General features: G+C 32.9%; 3 protein-coding genes and 1 long non-coding RNA gene across 9 annotated transcripts; 2 read left to right on the top strand and 2 right to left on the bottom strand.

Moving 5' to 3' along the window:
* Positions 1–60: 60 nt before the first annotated feature.
* On the bottom strand, positions 61–2,138 carry LOC111399900 (kinesin-like protein KIN-7O). The gene is made up of 4 exons (XM_023027384.1): positions 2,004–2,138; positions 1,873–1,926; positions 1,603–1,785; positions 61–688 (listed from the first exon to the last, which is right to left on the bottom strand). The coding sequence occupies exons 1-4, from the start codon at positions 2,136–2,138 to the stop codon at positions 539–541; spliced, it is 522 nt and encodes a 173-aa protein (XP_022883152.1). The 3' UTR covers positions 61–538.
* A 3-nt stretch (positions 2,139–2,141) lies between these two features.
* LOC111399568 lies at positions 2,142–8,452 on the bottom strand. Of its 6 annotated transcripts, none has more exons than XR_002703748.1 (13): positions 8,218–8,452; positions 7,912–7,987; positions 6,835–6,953; positions 6,260–6,373; positions 5,748–6,166; positions 5,592–5,680; positions 4,678–4,806; positions 4,503–4,604; positions 4,256–4,378; positions 3,903–4,136; positions 3,602–3,829; positions 2,554–2,610; positions 2,219–2,243 (listed from the first exon to the last, which is right to left on the bottom strand). It is a non-coding gene; the product is annotated as an uncharacterized LOC111399568 (long non-coding RNA). The 6 variants fall into 6 exon arrangements; XR_002703749.1 differs by having other exon boundaries at positions 5,748–5,813; positions 6,051–6,373; XR_002703752.1 differs by having other exon boundaries at positions 3,903–3,962; positions 4,064–4,136; positions 5,748–6,373.
* Positions 8,453–16,546: 8,094 nt separating this feature from the next.
* LOC111399901 lies at positions 16,547–18,052 on the top strand. Its single transcript, XM_023027385.1, has 6 exons — positions 16,547–16,783; positions 16,883–16,923; positions 17,013–17,085; positions 17,139–17,197; positions 17,553–17,653; positions 17,732–18,052. The coding sequence occupies exons 1-6, from the start codon at positions 16,547–16,549 to the stop codon at positions 17,770–17,772; spliced, it is 552 nt and encodes a 183-aa protein (XP_022883153.1). The 3' UTR covers positions 17,773–18,052.
* A 2,292-nt stretch (positions 18,053–20,344) lies between these two features.
* LOC111399571 (probable U3 small nucleolar RNA-associated protein 11) lies at positions 20,345–22,538 on the top strand. Its single transcript, XM_023026963.1, has 6 exons — positions 20,345–20,480; positions 20,883–20,972; positions 21,057–21,148; positions 21,239–21,293; positions 21,996–22,160; positions 22,303–22,538. The coding sequence occupies exons 2-6, from the start codon at positions 20,892–20,894 to the stop codon at positions 22,390–22,392; spliced, it is 483 nt and encodes a 160-aa protein (XP_022882731.1). The 5' UTR covers positions 20,345–20,480; positions 20,883–20,891; the 3' UTR covers positions 22,393–22,538.
* Positions 22,539–24,513: the final 1,975 nt, after the last annotated feature.

Below are 24,513 nucleotides of genomic sequence, written 5' to 3' on the forward strand. Positions count from 1 at the left end.
CTTTTTTTTTTTTTTTTTTTTTTTTTTTTTTTTGGTACTACAAGTGCATGGACGTTCATAACCTCTATAGAATTGGACATTGTAGTTCTCCAGTTTTTTGATAATGTTCAGCTGAGGAAATACCTCAACTTATGTCTCAACAGAGGAACTCTAAAATTATTCTTGTGAGGAACTAGGTCCACTGGAAATCCTAAAATTGACCTCGGATGTGAATCAAATTGGCTATTCAATCAAAATTAACATTCTTCTCATTGTTACGACAATAAAGACACAGCAATTAATTTTTATTCCAGGTGTATTTGTCATTGAGTTTTCCTAAATTTGCAAAATGTCTTAGTTTATTCATAGAAAAATCTTCTTCCATGGACAACACCAGTAATGAAGACCTTAATATAAACATAATATTCTTCCGCCTTTAGAATATGAATAAATAAAACTAATGCGAAGAGTACTTATGGCATGTAGCAACATTCTAAGCAAACCAGTTGACAGAATTCTTAATGCATAGGATAGGAGCCACCACTTGTCTTAAAAACAACTACAATACATATAATTTTATGTAGTAGAAGTTAAAGCTTGATACCTTTTCAAATTTCTCCCGGGCTGGTAATATTTGCGAAGTAACTAACTCAACAACTGAATCCAAATTTTGCTGTCTTGAGGATTTCTCCATCTCCAAAACATCAATCTGTAGATTAAATATTGACAAAATCAAGATCAAATATAAAATTCAAAAATAACAGTCAGTTTATGCAGACTATGCATAAAGACGTCATAAAATCTAGAACATTTGAACAAGACTTGTCTTGGACAAGCTTAAAGTGTCAGTCAGACTTCTGAGTGCTGCAAGACTAATACAAGCAACCCAGAAAAGGAACCTACACCATTTTACCACAGATAGCTCATGACTGGAAGCCTAATGATACCTCATAGTCCCTACTTAGCTGACATTTGCAGTGACCCAAGCCAGTTCTGGTTGCTGCCCTTGCTTACACATTAGAAAAGGACCTTAAGAATTTTCCTTTTTTTCTTAATGAAAGTATCCCATCCTCATTTTAGTCATTTCTGTCATCAAAAAGTGGGCAACAACAACTTGAACCCTACATGGCATTATCATTGATTTTGAAATCGAGTGAGATTTTGAGAAGAGTTGCTCTTTGGAGAGCTTAATACGATGAAAGTTGTAAGCTGTGTTCAAAGGATTATTAAAGGTCGCAATTTATTCAACAATTGGATTATTGGAGTAACCCTTTCTACTGATTGAACACCTAATTTCCAGTCTCCTAAAAATAGCTCCATGGTTTATCATGTTCTCTCTTGTCTCGGTTACCAAGATGTTAGCATTAAAATCTTGCTTTACAAGCTAACTTTGTTCACTTCACCATGTCGACATAAATACCCAAATTCAGTATTAAATTGTAATCATAGGAGGTTTGTTCCATTTAAATCTACAATGGCCTATGCAATAGAAAGGAAGAAATCAAGTGAGGAAAAATTCTAAGAGCATCTTCGTCTAAGCTTAATTTCTAGAAAGGTAACTTTTACTCTTATCTAAGAGTGCTTTAAGAAAACGTACGAAAGTAAAGCAATAGAGAGGTAAACCTTCTCTTGAAGTTGCTTGATCACAATAATAGCATCCAACTCCCTCAAACTTTTATTTTCATCTGGAAGAGATATATCAATTGTACTTTGTGCAGTACTGTCTTTATATTTCCCATCCACATAGAGTTCAGCCTCGGCAAGCTTCCTCGTTAAGTAGTCAATCTTAATATTGCTCATTGTTCTCTATAAAGAAAAAAGTTAATAATATGAATCTGTAATGCAACGGTCATTGAAACATAGAAGTAGGAAAAACTAACGTGAGTTTCAAACTTTTAACAGCAAATTTTCATATTCTGCTTGCAAATCTGCCAATTCATTATTCTCCTGCGAGAGAAACAATTAGTTAGTCTCAAAATATATCAAAAATGTAGAGATAAAAGAGGTAGAAATACGATATGAACCATTTGTAAACTTCTCTTTCTGGGTGGAGCCTTTCTCCTGCTGGTAACATGCAGCAAAGCCCATGGATCAGGAAGAGTGCAATCTTCCGACACATTTTTCTCACAATCTGCTTCCTGCTTGCTAGAGTCAACCATGCTTACTTCATTAACTAACTCTTCAAAAGGAAGAAGAGGCCCAGCTCTGCAATATGCTCTCGTTGACTTCACGATGGAAGGCATTCCTTTGACTGTAGAGTGCAACTAAAGCACCAAGTATGTTACTCAATGGTCATGATCACTAAAGCAGTAATTAGGATGTTCAGAAAAATGAATGCACCAAGTACACTACACGTATTCAAAAATAATCCATTTGTGATTCTCATAAAGGAAACATACAACCTGCCTGAAAGTTATAAGAACTGCGAGACCCAATCGCTAAAAAAAGAAAAAGTAAAAATATAAGAAGTTTCGAATCCAAAGTGCTCCTTTAGTTTGGTTTCTATGCACCAGCTTATAATCAAAAATCATTGAAAAGGTAGCATTTCTAGCACTGGAAACATAACTTTTTTACCTCCTTTAAAGTCTCATTAGCAAGACTTCCGGGGCACCACGTATCACGCCTTTTTCCCTACAATAGGAAAATTAAAATGAAAGAACCACAAAGAGGGAGAAAAATAGGTAACCACGTAAAATTATTGTGTGGAATGTCAAATCGTACAATAAAGAGTATTGGAAGAACAAACTACACATTAACACTAGTAGCTGAAGAAAGAAAAGTGCAGATGCAATTCTTTTAGCTCTACACTAATTCATTATGCCCCTATTTGAGCCAATTCTTCTAAAAATTCATTTTTTTCAAAACTCATTTTCAACCACACATTCTTCAATAAAATAATATTACACTCAAATTCATAATTTTTCCTTAATTTTTAACCACGCATTCTCCATCAATCACAATTTAAAAATACATTATTTCCATCAAAATGGGGCTCAAACAAGGGCTAAAAGTATAATAACTTCTAGATGACAAAAATCAAAACTCGAAAGCCTCGAAGAACATACTAAAGTTGAAAAAGCATCATCAGGAAAGGCACAACCAATATAATGCTTCAACTATTTAAACATAGATGTTAGGCTTACATCTCTATGTTGAAATAACTACTTGCATTAACAAAAATATAGTTAGAATGCCAGACACTAATGTGAAACAAATCACAAAGAACAAAGATGTTTGAGTGATGCACGGGCTCTAACTTGTAACCAAAACTGGTACCAACATCTATTCTTAGATTGTAAGCATTTACATTAAAGTGGTAAAGAATGAAGATACATATCAGAGATCCTGCTTAAAATTATGAAGTAATTGGATCTATGTCGACATGGTAGGACAGACTACATAAACATATATAACATCAGGATCGATTGCAGCTAGCTTTTTGTCATAGAAAATTATAAATTGAAAAAATATAAAGAAAATCAGCACATCATTAAATTCATTTTCTTATTGCTTCCACCTTTTACAAAATGCTGAACTTCTAGTTGCATTATTCAGCAGTTGAAGATAGATTTAGCGAGTATACAGCGTCAGCAGAAACAGGGTTCTAAAGACACAGACTTACAACTTAAAGTACTTCAACTTGTGTTCAGAAATGCACACGTCATGAAGAATGCATAAAATATCATACATTCTTGTTGACTTCATGGATCTCATCCCGATTACTGCAGAATACCATTTAACTCAAGTTCTCTATTTTCTTGGCCTGTTCTTGCAACCTCTTCTCCCTTTCAGCCTGAGCTTTCTTTTCCTCTTCCAGCTCTAAGGCCATTTTCTCTCTTTCAAACTCACTCTGACAATAATTAAGACCCGTTAACTTTAACACATACCTTAATACAGTAACATAAGAGATCTTCATTGCAAACCTTTAGCAATGTATTCCACAGATTCAGGATTTCCTCTTCTAGATGTTCGGAGTGTAAACCCTCAAAATACAAACAAGGGCAAACGGTCAAGTTATCTTGGTACTCTAATAGAGCTGCTCCTAGTCTCATGGGCATGAGTTCACTTGAAAACCTATAACAACCTGTAATTTAGCATGCAGTTCCTCAATCTCCTTTTTCTGACGCTTTAGCAAAGCAGCATCAGTTAATCAATTTCTGCCGTTACAATAATGGAAGATAATTAGTCACGTGATAATCAATTTCTGAAGAATTGAAATCATAACCACGAAATTTCAACTTCATGGAGAATATCAGTCGAGGGAAATGGGAATTACCTCATTTACATGAGCACAATCACTCGCAATGCTCTGCTTGCAAATTGAAGACGGCTTTTAGTCCCATCAGCATGTATCTGCAGAGCAAAAAGCCCTGATCAGCTGTAGATATTCATCCTTTCACTGCTTGTTCATAAATTGAGGCAGGGAAGAGACAAGAAAAAACAAATAAATAAATAACAATTACACGTAAAACAATAAATAAATTCAAGAGGTGCAAATTTGCACCCATGCTCGTGAAATTCACCTTTGCCAGTGTAATATTGCATATGATAGCAGTATTTGCATTCCCGCCCAATGCAGGTTGCAAAGTACGCATGAGTTTGCTGTCTCAATACAGGAATGACCCCTGCAGTATTCACATGATGCTTAAGAACATTAATATGTTCAAAGAACTGATTTCAGAAACAATTCAAACCCACCCTTGGCCTTCAGCGCCTTCACTTAGTTTCTTTATAACAGTTCCTAGTGTCATTAGGCTTTTGTTGATATAGGAGCCCTCATTCATTAGTCTTTGCAGCACGCTCTGAACCAGCAAGATCCACCAAGTTCTGCATGGGTTGATGGGAACAACGACAAGGGGACAAAAAGATCAGAAAACTTTTCCTTATTTAAAAGACGAGAATATAGATGGAGAGAAAAATTAAAAACTGTAGGACAAGGAGAAAGAAAAGAAAGAAGAAATAACTACACAAATAAATCGCTCAAAAAGCTGCATGTGCACTGAAGCTAAAACAACATATAATCACATAACATTTACACATAAAAATGACATAAACGCCATTGCATCCCAAGGCAAAAAATAAAAAATTCCTTCAAACCACATTGCACTTCTTAGAATTTTAAACCGCAAACAGTCCCACAGCTTTGGTCCTCGAAGATGACAAAACACAACTTTATCCTATAAGCAACGAGATTATAATTATAATCTAAGAAATCCTAGCATTCCTCCCAAACCATTTAGAGATACAAGGCCATAACATTTCAGCCTCTTCACCATTTTAAACCCCAACAAAAAGGGTCAGATAAATTCATCAGAAACATAGATAAGCTGAACAACTCAGGATTTCGCAAATGCTATCAGCTATACCTCCTAGAAGAGGGGAGAATGAAATAAAAGATGTTGGTGTTTTTTGATAGCCACAATAGAAATCCCCTATGAGAGAAGTTCCTGTACTAAATTATTATTATTGATTTTCAATGTCCGTAAATAAGCTTTTTACCTTAGAAGAGACTTTAGATTACCAAGTCTAAGATAACAGCAAAGCCAAAAACATGATTATTTATTCCCTTGAAAAAGCGATTAAATCTAATAATTTAGGAGATGAATTTTTACATAGATGAAGAAACAAAGAGAGGACTATGAACTGCATCACATGACAAGTCTGCTTCTGCATCATCAGCTTTCTCCCTGCTCTCAATAACCTATATTTACAAATTTTCATTAGCAGAATTGACAGATTCATGAATTGTATAAGAATTATAAACGTACCATGTGGAATATCGTGTGCGACCTACTGCTCTATACATTCATATGTCTCCCCAATATGACGATGAGCTGTAAAATCAATAACAAAGAGCAAAAGAGTTAAAATTGTTATCCACCACTTGAATATTTGACTATGTAAGACTAAGATGAGGATCTGGGTGGGTTTCATTTGAGTTTCCCCTTTTCAAATTTACAGATGAAAGAGAATCAAAAAGAACTTGGTTCATTACGGATAATAATAAATACAATTAGATTCTGAGCATTCCTTTGAAAATAGGAACTTTAAAAAGTAACAACTGTCAGTACATTTAGATAAATAAAAGGAGAACTTGCATTCCCCAAATTCCATGAGTTCAAGAACTTGATCAGGAGAAGCCACAATTTCTTCTCTCAAACCGGCAACAAAAATTCCTCGCTTCATGCTTTAGAAAAACAAAAAGAATATGAGGCACTGACGATTAATACTTATCTGCACAATGAAAGTAGTCACATAGGTGGAAAAAGCAAACTAATACATCAATACTTTCATGAATTTGCAATTTCCGACGCTCAGGAGCCAACAAATCCTTTATCTCCTCATTGTAGATCTCCATATAAGACATGCGAAAAAGAAACTCTCGATCCATTTCCTAAAAGTGAGAAATTTCAATCAAAGAGTATCAGTTAAATCCAATAACAAGTCTAAATAAAACAACTGGTTCATATGTTGCAATAAGATCAAAGTTTACTGGTTGACCGATATAACGCCAGACAACCTACGGTTACCAAAAGACATTCATAGGATTAGAATATACAAGTGCATCCCCATCCTTATGTATGCAACTTGCCTCGTACTCCACATTGATTGTGATGTTAAGTCCCAAAGTCATGTGGCTTACTACATGAATTAGTAAATGAACTTGATTTCCCAACACAATGGCCTCTTATAATCTAGATTTCATGCTTGTAACTGTCCCGTTGCTTTAGCAATAATGAAAGCTTTAGGAGATTGGACCTAATAAGCTAGTTTTGTCAAATGAATAGAAAATTTATGTAGTCAATATGTTATAAAGACAATTGCCAAAGGTAAAGGGGTTAATGAAATAAGTACCTCGTGTATAATGTTAAAGAGATCATACACAGCAAGTGGAATAACTCCGGGCTCTGATGCTGAACCTCGCATTGTGTGCGTTTTGCCGCTACTTGTTTGTCCATATGCAAAAATAGTCCCTAAAGAGACCAAGTGGTGGGATAGATGAGTACACAAGATTATGTATGTCTATGGTCGTGATATGTAGAGTGAAGGAGAAAGTTCAAGAGAAGGAAAAACATTGCAATAAGCAAGCCATTGGAAATATGAGCCTTGTTTTGCTTTGATTGTATAGACAAACTAATATGATCATTTGACTTTAACAAAAGTATAAATGATGTCAAACGAATAATTTTATTAAAGCATCTATTGGTGACAATATTATGATTAAATAATGTTGCTAAATTATGGTAAATCATTGTTAGTTAATAAACTATATTATGTTAATCGTGCATTTTATCACAAGCTTTTAGATTAAAGTAATTAACTTGATCAGGCCTAGAATCCAATAACTATGAGTTAATATAAGCCAAGATTTTGCTCAGGTCAAGTAACCTGCACAAATTGGTTACATTATATACCGAGGTTCACAAAAGTACTTGACTAGTTAATCCTATTTTGATGTGATCTATATGAAAAGGCAATGTGGCTTATGTGCAGCAGGCAACAATGTAAAATGGTAATGCTCGAATAACACAAAAAATCATGCTCTTGCTCAAATTTTTATTGAGCTAAGAGCTAAGACCTGTGAAGAATAATAGTTCAAAAGTTCACGCTCAGACCTATTTGAGATGGTGTTTGAAACTAGATGTCATTGATGTATATCTAAAATCTATAATCATTGCAAAATAGCAAAAAATAAAAATGTGAAGTTCCTCCTGTAAGGTTTAGATCCAGATTCATCCATTTCCTTCTTTTGGTCGCCCTTTCTGTGGCAGTTTAAAGTATTGGAACTTTATCAGCCATTTAGTTATCCTTCTAAAGGCTGAAATCCTATTAATGTTTATTATGTAATTATCCAAATAAAAAAAAATCAAAATGCCCAGATTATAATTACCGTGCAGCACATAAGTCAGCTTAACAAAACTTATCTCGTACCATTAAAGCCACGAACTGCAGCAGCTTCGAGATTTGTATACATCCGCTGTTCTACATTCCTCCTCAAAAATCAGATCTAATTAACAAGCAAAATACTTAAAAACAGCGAATCTAAATCTTAAATTTATATCAAAAGTTGCACCGCCTAAGCTAAAAGCGAATTGAAACTAAAAAAGCTTGTACGCACTGAGTCCCATGAAAACATAGGTATAAGTACGACCACTGAAGCAGAAGCTATAGTGGTGGGTAAGTCAAGTACGCAATATTATAATATCGGTGTAAAGGAAGAAAGAGAGAAAATAATACCAAAATCGAATTTGGATGGCTGATTAGGGATGAAAATGGAATTTCCAGAAATGCGCCATGGACTTGTCTTTGCGTCCTCCGAAGAGAGTGGCCTCGCTCTGACAGATACGTGTATTCTCTCCATTTTCTCAATATCTCAGCGTGCTCAAGCCTTCTGGAGAGAGAGAGGGGGGAGAGGAAGAAGAAGACGGTTCTCTATTTTCCCGCCTTTATAATGCCCACACCACCCTTCTATGCGTTTAATACATACACACGACTTTCACCGAGTTCAGGTGCATAAATATACTGCTCATGCAATTTCTCTTTCCAACGTCTATCTTTTGAAAGCGACTTTCAAATATCGAGAAGCATTTGCAGCCTCTCTTTCGTGGTCATTGTTTGAAAAAAATATATATATATACATAAATAAATATATATTTTAAATGGTAAATTTTTTAGGAATATGTGATTAAAAAGTAAAAAATAAAGTGTAGAATATTTATTTGTACGATTGCAAAAGAGCATGTAGAAAAAAAGAATTTTAAATTAAAGGCCATCAAACACAAAGGTTAAATAATATTTGTCCATGTCTTTTAAAATTAATTATTCTTTGAGGCCAATTTCAATCTTGCACCAAAATTTAAGGTAAATTTTACACGAAATCTTACACTAAATTAAAAATCATCTCCGACTATTACACCAGACGAAATAATTTAATCATTTTCTATGAAAAGGTCTTCCTACCAACTTCATATCTAATGACTAGTTCGGCCAGTGGAGGAATTACCTCTTCTGAACCGAAACCGAAAAGAGCTCATAACCATTGCTTGTGAACAACTCTCCTATCTTCGACCTATCGGTTCAGACTGAAAAAGAGTTCTCGATGCATCTATCCTCGCGGGCCAAGCTCCTGCTGTTAGGTCTTGGGCAAGGGTGAGACCTAGGGTCAGCAAGCAATTTGGTTTTTGTCAAGATATTTCTGGTAATCTAAAGAAAGAGTTCTTCTCTTTTTTTATTCAATAATTTATTTATTTGATAATTTATTTCTTTATCTATTTTACAAATACATGAATTATTAAATAAATAATTACGTTAAATTAACGAAAATATTAAATTCATTAATAAATATAAATTTTTATTTTTTATATTGTTAAAATTTATTTTATTATTATTAATCATAATAAAATTATAATAATAAAAAATTATTTTATTGAAAATGAACAACACAATTTATACAAATGCCATCTATCAATTAGTTTGGCAAATAGAAGAAAATGGTAAATTTGACTTTGCAACATATTTTTGCAATACTATTCACTTTGCACCATTTTGCATCAAAATAGTAGAAAATTAAATGCCACATTTGATAGGTTTTGCACCAAAATTTGGTGTATTTTGGTGATTTGTTGCGTCCATTCAAAATGCTCTAAACTCATTTTCAATCACGTATTTGATAAATTTAAAAGTTGATTAAAAAATAAACTTAATTTATAGTTGGTATGCATTATTAAGCCCTTGCTTGATTTTAAATAAAAACCAAACTCTTAGTAAATTTCAATAAAAATTGATGGAGCATGCGGTCGAAAAATTATCAATCTCGTTAAATGTGTACTTAAATATAATTGTTGATTTTTTATTTTGAAAACTTTATTCAACCTTTTCATTCAAAGTGAACATGGCTAAATATTGATACATCTACCCATTTCTTGAACTTATTACTGTGAATATCAAAGAAAAAAAAAAGGATCTCAAGCCACTGTCTCTAGCTCAATTCGAGCAGCCTTCCGACCCTAAAAACTTATATTACCTATATTAGGAAGCATATTTGGTAAAACTTTGAAAAATATAGATTTTCGTAACTTTTCAAATCCAAACATGTATAGCCCCTGTTTAATTTTTCACATCAAAAAATCAATATTTTTATCGTTATTTCATTATTTCATTGTCATTTTTCACTTCATCGCTCACAGGTAGAACCAATTTTTCTCTCTAACGTTCAAAAAATCAATTCTCATAATCACAATCGAATAGACCAATATTAATTTTCTTTCCGACTCCCAAGTGAGAAACTACGTCACGGAACAATACCTTGACAACAATACTCTTAAAACCATGTAAATGAAATTTGATTGAAATTTCAATCTCATAATCTCCCAAATTGCATGATATTATCACAAAACTGACATACCCTACCCCGTGTAATACTATTAGATCTAGACGTGGCATGCGCCGATGATAAATACCAACTAAAAGTCGGACCCACCATCAAGGCTGCTACGAGTACAATATATCACTTTTTATACATCATTTTTCTAACAGAATTTCGACATTATATCCCCTGTAAACAAGACTAACTAACTTGTGATCAATTTCACACAAATCCCAAATTATAACACAACACAATAAAGATAAGTTGAAACCCCGACCTTTACCAAGAAATAAAATGAAATGTACATATGGATACAAAATATATAGTGAGCCCCATAATTATCTAAAAGTGATGCAAAATCACACCTAGACATGAACATGCGTTCCAAAACACTGACTACATAATCTATGAAGTGAGTTATACTAACAAGCTCTGTCGTGTAGCTCTTGACTCCAAAAGATACTCAGATTCTCAACTGCTACCTGATAAGGAAAAACGTGAAAAATATATGAATTGATAGATCAGTGTGTAGAGAAGTTCAAAACAAATATACTTTTTCATTTATACATTTTTATTGAAAATCAAATTCATATCATTTGATAATTCACAAGCTACCATCATGTTCTTATAGTAAAATAGTGAAATATTCATATAAGGTCATAAAATATCATATTAAAATCATGATATGAACATCAGTTGATAACCACGTTATATTCTCATCACATCAAACATGCTGAAAAATCCACCAAAAATTTACCCTTTGACTAAAATATATAATACGTCCATCGAGCTAAGAACTTTCGCCACGAGGCCCCCTCTTTAAATGAAAGCCTATCTCAAAGACTTTTCATAATCAATTCTAGCATATGGTCAAGGTCCCTCTATGAACTATATGTATACAATCAAAAACAATGTCAGCTCAAGACCCTCCGTATAGGATAGAACACGGCCAAAGCCCCTCCGTGAACTAGAAGAAGTATATAATCATGGGTACTTTTCTGATCGATCTCAATATTATATCTCATATTTCAATTCACAATGTACCATATACAATCTTTGAAATCTCACATGTATCATAATAAAAGATATTTCTGTAATAATCATAAAATCAAATATATAATTGCACATACTTTACTGATGTACTTAATTTATAAATACTTTAAAAATATTTATATTTTTTCACTCATAAAACTATATATGCCAAAATCAACTCGATCGGTAAACTGTCCCAATGTTCGTATCGCCACCTGAAATATAATATAATTATTAAATCAACAAATAACTATTTTAAGTAATTTCAATAATTAAATAGGCGATATCAAAACTTAATTATTTTACGTTTAGGCGATTTCTAAAGTCTCTTTAATTAGTAAAACTAATTTAACTTAATTATTTTACGTTTAGGCGATTTCTAAAGTCTCTTTAATTAGTAAAACTAATTTTTCTTTCATTTTACTCAATTTCCTAGTTTATTATACTTAACATTTTCAATAAAATTGAAATTAATTTTACAATCTAACAACTATAAAATCAAACATAACCTTTCAATAAGTAACTTTTTACTTACCTTTCAAAATTAAGAAATTTAAGCCTAATAGTATAAAACACTTAATTTCTAACACGTTCGCAAATTTTCTTCTATTTTTTCTTTCTTCTCTTCCTCTTTTCTTCCTTTTCCTTTCTTTTTCTCTTTCTGCTCGAGAGCTTTCTTGGTGTGTGTAGTGTATATTATGGATTTCGATTATACACACACATAAACATATACATACATTGGGAATGGGTTTGTTTGGGCATAGCCGCCTGTCGTTTTCTTTTTCTTTTAAATTTTTTTTTCCAAAAATAAGGATGACACATCTTTTTGTTAAAGAACATGGCCTAGAATGCAACATCAAAGGTTCATGTTTTCTCTGTTGAACATATCACCAAGATTTGAAAAATACTTGACATACCTCTCTAAAGGAGGTAACATCGGCTCCCCCAAAGCCAGGCATCACAACCTGCATCTCTGGCACCACATACGTCATTTCTACGATCATCCCCGACATGTACAGCATCCTCGGGTTGTATTTCCAATAACTCACAAGCTTACAAAAATATTGTAGGATTTGGCTTCTCTGCCTCAACCTGTCTTAAGAGTAGATAGTGCCAAACAAGCATATCGAGAATGAGAGAGTGAATAATTTTACTACAACAGCAACAACAAATTAAGCCTCATCCAGCTAAATTTGGTTTATCTACGTGAACCCTTTTGCACCATTTCGCTAGATCCACTATGTGATTAGCAAACAAAATTAAAGAAAATGAAAATGAAAATGAAACGTTACCACTTACTTCAGCTGACACAGCCACAGCATCAAACCAAAGATTGCACTTCAAAGCCCACGACAGTGGTCTTAAGCGCGTATCAAAATTCGACAGACTGCCACTTTCACCCTGGCTGTTCTAAGAGCCTAGAAAGCTTTCTCAGCATCCGGATCACAAAGGTGCCAAGCCTATCGGAGAATTAAGTGATACGGAGTGTGAGATTATATGTGCCTATGTGAATTAAAATGGTGATGATGTAAACTCGGGCAAAAGAAGCTCCAGCTAGCATTTCCACATAATTTATTTCGCTTTGAACAAAATTCCAATCAGATTGAAAGATCAAAGTAGTTATTGTCGAATGTCTCAAGTAAGCCAACCTTTTCAGTTGTATAATAGTTATATAGCTCCTCAAAGTACCGAGAGTGGCCACAAGTGAGGCTCGTGATTCTATTGGCACATTTTTATGGGTCCTTACAGATGAGACTAACGAAGTATTCCCAAATGATATGCTTTTTCACATTGGGACAATGCCATAGTATCTAGCTTATGTAAATTATTTAATCATTTCCATCATTCTACTGGAGTGCTCGATTCATGTGGAGAAATAAATTTTTAGTGATCTTAATCACTATTTTTGGGATGATCCATTTCTCTATGGGTGGGACCTAGATAAAATAATTCGTCGTTCTATGCCCAAAGAAGAGCAAAATCATTTGTTGGAGCATTGCCTCTCTTCCTCCATATAAGGTCACTTTGCAGCAACCAACGTAGCACCAAAAGTTCTATCATCAAGTTTTTATTAGCATACTTTGTTCAATAATGCTTATGCTTTGGTGAAAGAATGTGACAAGTGATAGAGGATCGAAAATATCTCAAGGAACAACAAGATGTCCTTAAACAACATTTTAGAAGTAGAAATATTCAACATTTGGGTATTAACTTCATGGGACTATTCCCATCTTCATATGGTCAACATTATATCTTGGCGGAAGTGGATTACATGTTTAAATACGTAGAAGCTATAGTTTCTACAAATGTGGACATATTTTGACTCAATTCCTTAAAAAAAGACATTTTCTCAAGGTATAACACTCTATGGGCTATTATTAGTGATGGTAGGAAGTATTTTTACAACCTCTGATCCTTAGCGTTGTTAGCTAAGTATGGAGTGAAGTATCATGTTTCACTTATTTAGGTATTGATTTTGGAGTATTTATTGTTATTTTAATAAATAATAGCTTAATTTAAATGGAATTGTGTTTGTTAGGTAACAATCGATGAGAAAGGTGAAATTGGAGGAAAATCGAAGAAAAGATGACTAAATTTCAAAAACCTAAAGTTGAAGAACTAAAATAAAATTAATAAAAAGTTAGCCCAGACCGAAGAACGAACATGGAGAGTGTTAGGACTCAATTAGATGTGAACGGAAGACAACGGGATGAGAAAACGTCAAAAAGGACCAAAAGTCCAAGGGAATAAAACTTCAGGGACAAAATTGTCAAAATTGGTCCCCCAGTCCAAGTCGGCGCTTTCCTGATCGTCAGGCGCAACAATTCAATTCAATAAACTTTCAACAAGAAATATGATTTTTTTTTTCTCATAATTACTTTCTATAATATTTTTTAGATAATATCTACTAATTCTAGACTTGTAGTTAATATATATCCTCTTCACAAACTATTCACATCTTCTCTCTTCTAAACCGATTCCTTAAAACAATGCAAATAATCATATAAATTAAACACAAAAATAAAATATAAGAAATCTCATGAATTTAAAACAGAGTTCAAAAAATAAAATATAAAAAATCTCATGAATTTAAAACAGAGTGCAATATATATATAAACGTATTTTATCAATAAATAAAATAGTAAATTACAACCTTGGAGGAGGCTATATCGTTGTAGACATGTCGGTTAAATTTTTCATAAAAAATATTTGAATTATTGTACTTCAAGCGTGATGTGAATAATGAATAAAAATTAAAATAAATAAATAAGTAAATAATTTATATAATTTTATGACGCATAAGGAGCACATTATGAAGCTTTTCTTTGAGACCCTTTTTTGGACCAAAATGCATTTTCGAATAATATATTCTTGAAGAATATATGGTTAAAATCTAAGGAAAATTTTTGAACTTACGTATAAAATTATTTTATGAAAGAATGTGTGGTTAATAATGAGGTTTTGGAAAAATGAGTTTTTGAAAAAATAATGGCCAAACATAGGCTAAGCAATCTAGGAACAATAGTCATCATTATCAATTCAATTTAGTAGCCAAGAAAGGCAATTTGATTGGCCATTTTACATGGGAACTTTGGGTAATCAATAGAGGCCTAAATATTAAGTATACTAACAAATCGAGTTAGATGTTTTAATGATCACTGAACTTTGCACTGTGTCATAGCTTGCTCACCGAACTTCATCAATCGTTCCATTAGCCATTGAACTTTGCTCCATCCAACTTCATCACTAACCTGATGGAATTCATTAGACGTGCCTACGTTAATGACGGGAAAATGAGCCAGTTGAAATAACACCAAATAATAACAATCTCGCCATCTCATTGCCACATCATCTGCAAACACGCTTCTAAAACCATTTTCCTAAAAGGAGAAAAGACGATTATGAAATTCCCCCAACTTCACCTCCAAACCCTAACCCCTAATCGATTCAATCGGCGAGAAGAGTGTAAAGACGCCCAATCCGACTGCCAAGATATAGTAATCAATTGTCCATTAGACCACGATCGTGATTTGAACTAAATTAAAGGTAAATTACTAGCATCTTGTAAAGGGGGTTCTATGATTTAGTGCTGTGTATAATCTTTGTACAAGGAGACTCGTTAAATAATGAAGAACGTGAGCTGTTAGCTTGCCGTGTCTGGCTTAGGGAGGGTTGGTGTCTTGGCGACGTAGGATAGGAACAGAAGCAGTTATTCTTCGTTCAATCTCTTTAATTGAGTAGTAAAAGAATAATGATTAATCTAAAATTTATTCGACATTGATTGAGATATCGTTGCAATATAACATTTTTGATGCTGTCTTCAAACAACCATTGGTCAACCAATGCCAACTGCTCTATGCCTCAATTGTCCCATCCACTCGTCATGTCGTTTTTTAAGGATTTTGGAAACAGTTTGAAGAGTTTAAGTTCGAATCCTAAAGAATTATGATATTTAACAGTGTAGAAGTTTATTGGTTCAATTGAATACAAAGATTAATGACATATTTAATATAATCTATAATATTTTGATATCTAGATTGATATTTAACAATACTGGTGCTAGACAATAAATTTTAATCTTGAAAATCAAAATGAAGGGTTAGGTTAAATTTTAAAGAAAAGGGATAGGAAAAAAAAGTTAAATTCTGTTGACATCTATATAGTGTACATTGTATGAGCCTCGTTGACAAAGAGCATGTCACTTCTTATATGCTCACAGCTCACCCCATGCCCAAAGCTTACTCCTTGCCTAGAAACACTTCGGCTGATAAATTTTCCAGATTTTCAATTTTTACCACATATTCGACCATTTGAATTAAATTTGAAGCTCAGTGATTGGTTCATATACGTTCTAGGATGAATATTATTTCTTTTAGATATCATATTTTTTGCTTGTTTTAATGTTGAAAGTTGCTATTTATGTCCTTATTTGAGCCCCATTTTAGAGAGAACGTATTTTGAAATGGTAGATTGATGGAGAATGTGTGGCTAAAAATTAAGGAACGAGTTTTTGATTTGTGTGTAATATTATTCTATTGGAGAAAGAGAATGTGTGGTTGAAAATGAGTTTTGAAAAATTGAATTTTTAGGGGAAAAAAGGGACTCAAACAAGGGCTATATAGTTGTTAAGGGACATTGTGGGAATGAATGATTAGTTAAAATGGTAAAATGGAATGTTTCCTAAAAACTGAAGACAATGTCTTATGGGATTCATTCTACTTTAAATCTTTTCGTCTTGTGCAGAAAATTGAAAAGACGCGTGCCAAAAAGGAGAAAGTAGTTTCCAAGAAGGAGAAACTAGCTTCCAAGGAGAAGAAACTAGTTTCCAAGGAGAAGAAATTAATGGCAAAGGAGGAAAAACTAACTGTCAAGCTGAGAAAACTGTCAAAGCTAAAGGAATCAAAGGTTGAATCCACATTTGATTATAACCTTTCTAATTTTATTTTAAACCATTATTTTTAAGTTAATATATTAATTATCTTTATGTCCGTACAAAAACACAAGGGAAAGAAAGCTCTTCGGGACCCGATGGCTCGGAAAAGGAAGTGAGATAACAAATTTACATAAATAAATTGATTTGTTAATATTTCATTTGCATGTGACATATAATTCATCGCGTTGTGTACAATTGAAGGAAGGTGAACTATCTGTCAAGAGGAGGAAGATTTATTGGATTTGTGCTGAACGATCGTCACAATGCAAAGAAGGTTTAACACATTCCTGTTTTTAGTTTTTTAAGCATTTCTTTTGGTTTCTGCAGAAAGTTGAAGAACTAAAAGTATCAATGCTTCTGCGTTCCCATTTACCCGTTAATGACCGGTAAATGATTGATCTTTGTGCTGCATTTTATCTTTTGGAACTGCTAGAAGGAAATCATGTTTATCCTGCATTGTGATGACAATGTCCGAAATAATTGAGAAAATATCGTTGTTGAATAGAATCTATTCAATCTAAAGTATTCTTATGTATAGGTTGTCATCCTCGAACATAATTCATGTCTCGTAAAAGATGGATTGCATTAAGAAAAATAATTGGACCATCTTGTTTCCATCCCAAGTTTCTGTTTACAGATGTGTTGCCACATTTAATGCAAAATAATCAAACTTAGCGCATGATTATAGCCATCAACTTATTTTGTCTATCGAATGTTTAACCATTTTTGGTTAATATGAAGGAAGAGAAAGAGAACTGAACAAAATCTGAAGGAGAGCGAGGCCAAAGTGAAAGAACTGGAGTTGGAATATAGGAAATTGGCTTTTCCGGAAGAAAATGCTGGTAATGTTTAGCTTAATGCATTTTTATTTGATTATCAAACGTATCATTTTACTGATTTGCATACTTTTTCCTTGATAGAAGTAGGGGAAAATGCCCAACTGGGTGAGGATTGTTCTTAATACCACAAGCTGGTTCGTTTTCTATTGGAGACAGCAAAGGATAAATGTGAAAAGTAGGAGGGAGACTTTAGATTTACTATATTTCATATGATGTCGTTAAAATTTCTATGAAACAGTTCAAAATCATGGATTTTCTGTTAGTTGTCTATATTGACTATTAGTATGCGAATCCAACTAAAAACCGGATCCGAGCATGTTTGCCCATATGGAATACTTGAATTCTATCACCATCACTTGGAGAAATTAGCATTTAGTGGCTATGCTAACACGACTTCAAAAAAGTTTGCATGTGAATATTCTAAGTTTTTAGCGAAAATTAAAAATCAAATACTTATGTGCTATTCAGATTTGTGCATCGTTCGTTAATTGGCACATGCAACGTTGCAATTGTCTCAATTGTGCCCTTTTGCCATTTCCTCCACTAGTGCCGACTTTTCCACCCTTTACCTACACCATTTCCAGCAGCTCCTCCATAAACAATGGAGCCCCATAGCACCGCCAAACATGACTTTCCAGCCGTAGCCTGAATAAAATCTTGTAGCAGCTCCATCATAATTTCCAGCCAACTTTTTATTGCCCAAAGTTCGTAAGAAATTAGTTACCTTCTTCTTCTTCTTCTTCTTCATTTTTTTTTTTTTATTGGTTGGTATTCAAACCGATATTCATGAAATAGTTTCCATCATCGATTTTGACATAGAGAAACACACATTACAACCCAGCGGCATCTCAGGTTATTTAAGGTACTTTATTCTACAAAATGCAGATTAAATTACAAAATTGAATTGCTTGTGATTAAAATTAGTTTTTTTATGTTTTCGAGTTTGTGAAAAATTAGGGATGTTGATATGAATGTAAAATATTATTACGTTAATTGTTTCAGTTCTTATAATTTCCTCAAACTGATTTTTAATCACATATTTTTAGAATAAAATATTTTGCACGTAAATTCAAAAATTCGCAATTACAAAACTTATTTTGATGAAATTCAATTGGTTATGATTTGTACTTTTTCTGTCCATGAAATATTCGAGATATTGAGATAAATGTATTAAAATTACTATTGAAATATTTTATTGGATGTATATATCACTACTTTTTGTCACTTAATATTCATTAATTTTATTATTAGGCCATGTTTGATAGGCCATGATTTTCGTGAAAAATGGAAAATGAATTCCACTTTTCCACTTTTGATGGCAAATTTTTTTTCTATGAAATTTGTTTTCTTGGTTTTCTTGCCACATAGACATTCTCTTGGTTTTCAAGGTTTCTAGGCTATCTGCTGATTTTATTATATTTTTTTTGGCAATGGAAACAAAATTCTATCTCTAGTTGTAAATTTTTTTCTTTAATTGATAATTTTCATGTAAAACAAAATCAAACGAACACCAAAGATGGATAATTTTGTTGGGTTTTTTTGGCAATGAAAATAAATTTTATCCCCGATACCAATAAATTTTATCTCTTTAATCGATAATTTTTATGTAAAACAAAACCAAACGAATAAAAAAACACTTTTATTTCAACATTTTTCACGTGAAAAATTATATTAATTAAACACAATAATTAACAGTTCTTAGTAAAGCAATTTCTAGGCAATTTATTTTCCTAAAATTCATTTTTTTCACCCAAATTTCATCTTTGCAATCAAACGTACTCTCATTTCAGAAACAAGTTAATTGTTTTAATGCTTACTGAACTTAGGTCCATATCTTTGATTGGCTACTGAAATTTAAAATATCGAGTTTTCGTCATTAAACTTGGGTCCATGACTTCGATTGCTCATTAAAGTTTAAAATATCGAGTTTTGATTATTGGATTTTGAAAAATATTGTATGTTATTCACTATAAACTCGACATTTTTCAAAGTTTAATATTTATGCAAGTGAGTAAGGGTGGAATTCTTTTAACATAGAAGTTGCATTGAACAAGATATGCGATTTAGATTCCTACCACTAGGGCTTGGTATAATCCAACCCAAGCCACTCAAATTGACTAACCAAAATCAAATCGATCGGTTTGGGTCAATTTTTTAAGTTCAATTGGGTTTGGTTAGATTAGTTTTGGGTCTCGGGTTATGAATGATGATTTAAACATTAATATCTAAGATGAAAAAATAATTTAAATAGACAAAATAATAAAAATAAGAGTATGACATATAATTTATAAACGTCAATTTTCTTCATAGATCGATTCACATGAACATTATGTACAAATGTAATGTTATTTGACGATAAAATAAAAATTAAGGACATGATTATGAAATGAATGAATTTCAAAAAATTGTAAAAAAGAAAATTCTTCATAAATTTTAAATTTATTTATACATTATTTTTAGAAAGAATTCTTTGTATATATTTGTTTAAAAAACAGATGTTTTCAAGTAATTTTCAATTTTTAAAAATTATCCAAATTTAACAAATAAATTAGATCTAACTTTAAGTGGACTGAAACCCAAACCTACTAACCCAATGAATTTAAATCAATAATTGAATTAGATTGAGTTGATTTTCGATCAAATCGATCATATTGGGTTGAAAAAAAACCTACCCGACCCTACTCCAGCCCAACCCTGCCTACCACTACCTGGAACCAACTACCGACAATCTTATATAAGACGCCAAAACTCTCAAGAAACGCAGCCGCAGGTCCAATTGCTCCTCATCACAACCCAGTCTTCTGCTTCTCCATTCTTCAACTGAAATAAGGTAAAGATATATATATATATTCTTTCCTTTTCTTCTGGAGAGAGCCATTAAAATTCATAGATTAGTTAATAGCCTTCTGTTTCACATATTTGAATCATAATACAAAAACCCTAAATTGGTGAATTTGGTAACAGCCTTGGTACCCCTCATAACCAACCTAACATCCGTCTGAATTTTGTGTAATTTTTTTCCTTCCTTTCTGCCCTGGGACCGAACGTTTTGGTTTTAACGAAACAACCATCAATATCTATTTTTTATTTATTCTATTGAGCATGTAACTTTGTTTTGCTAATTGCGAGGGGAATTCTGTGGAATTCTAGAATTTTTCTTTTACAGTTTGCAACAACTCCTTGACAAGATCCTTTATTTATGCTTGATTTTTAATGTGAAACTTTGTCACAGATTATAGCAATGTCGTCTCTAAGGAAACATATTCACAAGGATTATATCGAGCGTGCACGAGCTTATCACCAAAAGAAGCAGGCTTTACGGGTATCTTTTGAATTTTATATTCGAATTCAGTCTTCAAAATCTCTTTTTAGTTTCTATTTGTTGGAAGTCACTGTGTGCCTGCAGAAACTTAAGCTAAAGGCGGCATTGAGGGATCCAGATGAGTTTTATTTAAAGAGGATCAAAACAAAAAAATTTGGTGTATTCTACAAGCTAAAGTGAGATAACAAATTCTCTAATTGATATTTCCTTATCTATTTCCTAAAAGAAAAAATTATTGGCATTTAATTGGACCTCACTTGTTGTAGGAGACGGGCACATAAGTACCCAGAAGATGATCTGGAATCTATTTTGCTGAAAAAGGTTTGATTTGTTTAGACTTTTATTTACTTTAATCATCACCAATTCTACTTAAGTCCCATTCTGGTATTAGTCTTGAAACGGATACTATTTATTTTCGATTAACTCAACTCATGATCATGTGATGCTTCCATAATGTACAAAATTATTAACTTGTCAAGGCTAACACTTCCATTGTTACATTTTCCTCTCATCTTAATCGTTCTATTACGGACCTGAAAGTAAAAGAAAACTTGCAAACCTAGAAACTTTCATCACCAATCTTTTAATCTAGGTGTGTAAAATATTCTCCAGTTGCACCTAATTCGTTTAATCTCGAAAATTTGCAATCTTGACCCTATAGCTTGAGTTATGTAAACTCGATTGCAACATCTATAGTTTTGTTGTAGCAGAATTTGGATGATGGTTTGCAATGATAATATCATTCTGAAGTTTGTCTCATGGTGCAATTGGTGTGTTGTGTTGGCGGAGTAGGTGCAATTTCCTTCATTTGAGCTATCATAATAGGATTGTTATCGACCTCCACCACCAATATTATCCTCCGGAGGCTCAATTTGATATCTTGATTTCTAGGATGCTATTGATACAGTTTAATTTGGTGCTGGGACTATGGAGATGAGTGATAATTTGAAGTGGTAAAATGGACTGAATTCTGTAAACTTAAGACATTTTAAGAGAGTCATTATACTTTGTTGTGTGATACAGGAAATTAAAGAAGTAAATGTGGAACTGGAAGAGGTAAATCTGGAGCTGAAAGAGGTAAATCTGGAGCTGGAGGAGGTAAATCAGGAACTGGAAGAGGTAAATGCCGATATTGAAGTCATGACGAGGGAAGCAAGAGAATTGAGGAAATTATTATATGATATGCAGGTACGGTTCGAACGTCGTGTATAGTTAGATGGAATTTGAACTTTTCGATCTGCACATGATAGTAGTTCGGCTTTAAATTGTGCATAAAACATTTTTCCAGAAAAAAGGCACAAAATCTTACATTAATGTTACGTGCTTGCAGAAACGCAAGGAAAATGCAACAGTTGAGAACCCTAATCAATTTATCGATGATGGAGTCTTGATGGAAACTCAAGAGATAGGTGGCTCTTAGAAAATTGTAGCATCTAATAACCTTGAAGTAATACTATTATTTTGTGTTGATATGAACAATTATTTATTTTTATATCTTTTTGTTTCTCTGGTGCTCTAAACTTTTATTCTTCTTGTTGGTCATGCAGAAAACTCTTTGATTTTACAGTTTGATTCTTTCCGATGTAAATATGTTACAAAGCATGCATAAATTGATTTAATTCTGGGGGCTTTGAACTGATTCACGATAGTGGGGAGGGGCTCCCATTCTTCAATCCAACTTTCTACAAATAGTTTTATTGATTTCCTTTAGCTTTTACCCTTTCAAATCAGAACAATGACTATAGGGAGGGCAGTCATTAGTATCAAAATAGCAATTGCAGAAAAGACTTTAGAGGTAAGAATAGCAAACATATTCATTCAATCGAATTCCAATTCTAGATAACTTAAAAAATAGTACCTGAAATTAATGATTTCGGATACGAAATATCTTTCAAACTACAATGATAGTTTCTTCAACTCATACACCTCGATTTGTGCTGGGGAAATACCTAAGCCCATGTTTGAACCACATTCTAGGAAAAAATGCATTATTCACGTCAAATCAATAGGAAATGTGTGGTTAAAAAATAAAGAAAATTTTTAAATTTGTGTGTAATATTATTTTATTGAAGAATGTATGGTTGAAATGATATTAAATCACTGTTGAAAAATGTATTTTTTTTTTAAATAATGTGACTCAAACAAACCCTAAATTTAAAAAAGAAACCTTATTTCATATAGGTGCATACATAAAAATACAAGATAGAAGTAACAAACAAAATGTTAGGAAATAAAATTTAGAATTCACCTAAATCTATTAGCTACTCGCCATCAGGGGTCACCTTAATTATAATAGTCACAATTTCAAACCTCAAACCCTGTATCAAATCCACTCTTTGCCGATAATCTAGAAGTAGACCCAAAATGAAACTGATCATTTACAAAAACTTACCAGCATCATAGTTAACATCAATATTAATCTCTTTAAAACTTTCAAAAGCATCTCAGTATCCAGTAAGGGCCTGTTTGTGGCCCTTTAATTTCAAAAAGTGTATTATGAAATAGTGACTGATGTTGAAATGTGTGGTTAAAAAAGGAGGAAAAGTTTTTGATTGATGTGTAATATTATTTTAATTAAGAATGTAGGGTTGAAAACGAGTACCGTGGAAAAAATAATATGGTAGAATAGTTGACGGGCTAAATTAAAATGAAATAAAGTCAAAAACCAACCTTTTATCCCAAAACTAATTAAAAGAAGACAATAAGCAGCAAGCCACCTCTACCGTGATCGATACTATTTCAATTTTGATACGAAAAGTCTGCATTTTATCAAGAAAGAATAGTTCACAAAAGAAAAGGCAATCCATTGTACCTTGATTTTTACGGAGAGCTCTTTGCTTCCTGGGAGGGAGTTAGGTGGCAAAGCGTTGATCGTCAGACACTGTATACAATTTCACTCCATTTAAGGAGGTCGACTTCAAGTTTTCCCCTAGGAAAGCCATTTTTTTTTCCTTTTTCAGGTCTTTCGAGCTTATATATAGATAAAAAGTTCAAAGATTTTGCTAGAAAATGAATTGTTTAATATGTTTCAATCGCATCCCGACAGAGGTGGAAGGTTTTCTGAGTTGGTAGTCGTGGCTCTTACCGAATGGAGGTGATAGTTTGCTCTACCGAAGGGTTTTACTAGGGTATAGAAGTGGGAATGCCGATTCAATTTCAACCCATTACAAAAGAATCCGATATCCGACCCTTTTAAATAGAGAGATGAAACCAGGTTCTTTGCCAAGGCTAGGTATTCGGCTTGTCTTCAAAAAACAATAATAGAATATTTGGACCTTTCTTAAGGCTAGGGTCCAAAATAGAATTATTTACTTTTCGTTTTCCCCAATTGAACACTCTAGGGTTTCTCCGAGGAGAAATTAGTGGACCGGCCATCTTCCCAATATGGCCTTTGACCATTTTTTAATTAAAAAAAAAAGCAAAAATGTTTAAAACTTTAAAAATCAATGAAGTCTCATTTATACCCTTCAAAGTTAAAAAAGAAAAAGATAGAAAATACACTGTTCATTTGATTGGAATCCAGATGCCGAAAAAAAAGGAA

The sequence above is a fragment of the Olea europaea genome, chromosome 9 (assembly GCF_002742605.1).
Source record: "Olea europaea var. sylvestris chromosome 9, O_europaea_v1, whole genome shotgun sequence".
Lineage (NCBI taxonomy): Eukaryota > Viridiplantae > Streptophyta > Magnoliopsida > Lamiales > Oleaceae > Olea > Olea europaea.

What these genes read in the sequence shown, in the direction of transcription:
- LOC111399901 (XM_023027385.1), top strand. Translation starts at nt 16,547, where the DNA reads ATGGAATGTTTCCTAAAAACTGAAGACAATGTCTTATGGGATTCATTC. An exon ending in ATCGTCACAATGCAAAGAAG is followed by an intron (nt 17,086 to 17,138) that starts GTTTAACACATT and finishes TGGTTTCTGCAG; the next exon opens with AAAGTTGAAGAACTAAAAGT. An exon ending in TTTTCCGGAAGAAAATGCTG is followed by an intron (nt 17,654 to 17,731) that starts GTAATGTTTAGC and finishes TTTCCTTGATAG; the next exon opens with AAGTAGGGGAAAATGCCCAA.
- LOC111399900 (XM_023027384.1), bottom strand. Translation starts at nt 2,138, where the DNA reads ATGGTTGACTCTAGCAAGCAGGAAGCAGATTGTGAGAAAAATGTGTCG. An exon ending in GAAAGAGAAGTTTACAAATG is followed by an intron (nt 1,927 to 2,003) that starts GTTCATATCGTA and finishes TTTCTCTCGCAG; the next exon opens with GAGAATAATGAATTGGCAGA. An exon ending in ATGAAAATTTGCTGTTAAAA is followed by an intron (nt 1,786 to 1,872) that starts GTTTGAAACTCA and finishes TTTTCTTTATAG; the next exon opens with AGAACAATGAGCAATATTAA.
- LOC111399571 (XM_023026963.1), top strand. Translation starts at nt 20,892, where the DNA reads ATGTCGTCTCTAAGGAAACATATTCACAAGGATTATATCGAGCGTGCA. An exon ending in AATCTATTTTGCTGAAAAAG is followed by an intron (nt 21,294 to 21,995) that starts GTTTGATTTGTT and finishes TGTGTGATACAG; the next exon opens with GAAATTAAAGAAGTAAATGT. An exon ending in AATTATTATATGATATGCAG is followed by an intron (nt 22,161 to 22,302) that starts GTACGGTTCGAA and finishes ACGTGCTTGCAG; the next exon opens with AAACGCAAGGAAAATGCAAC.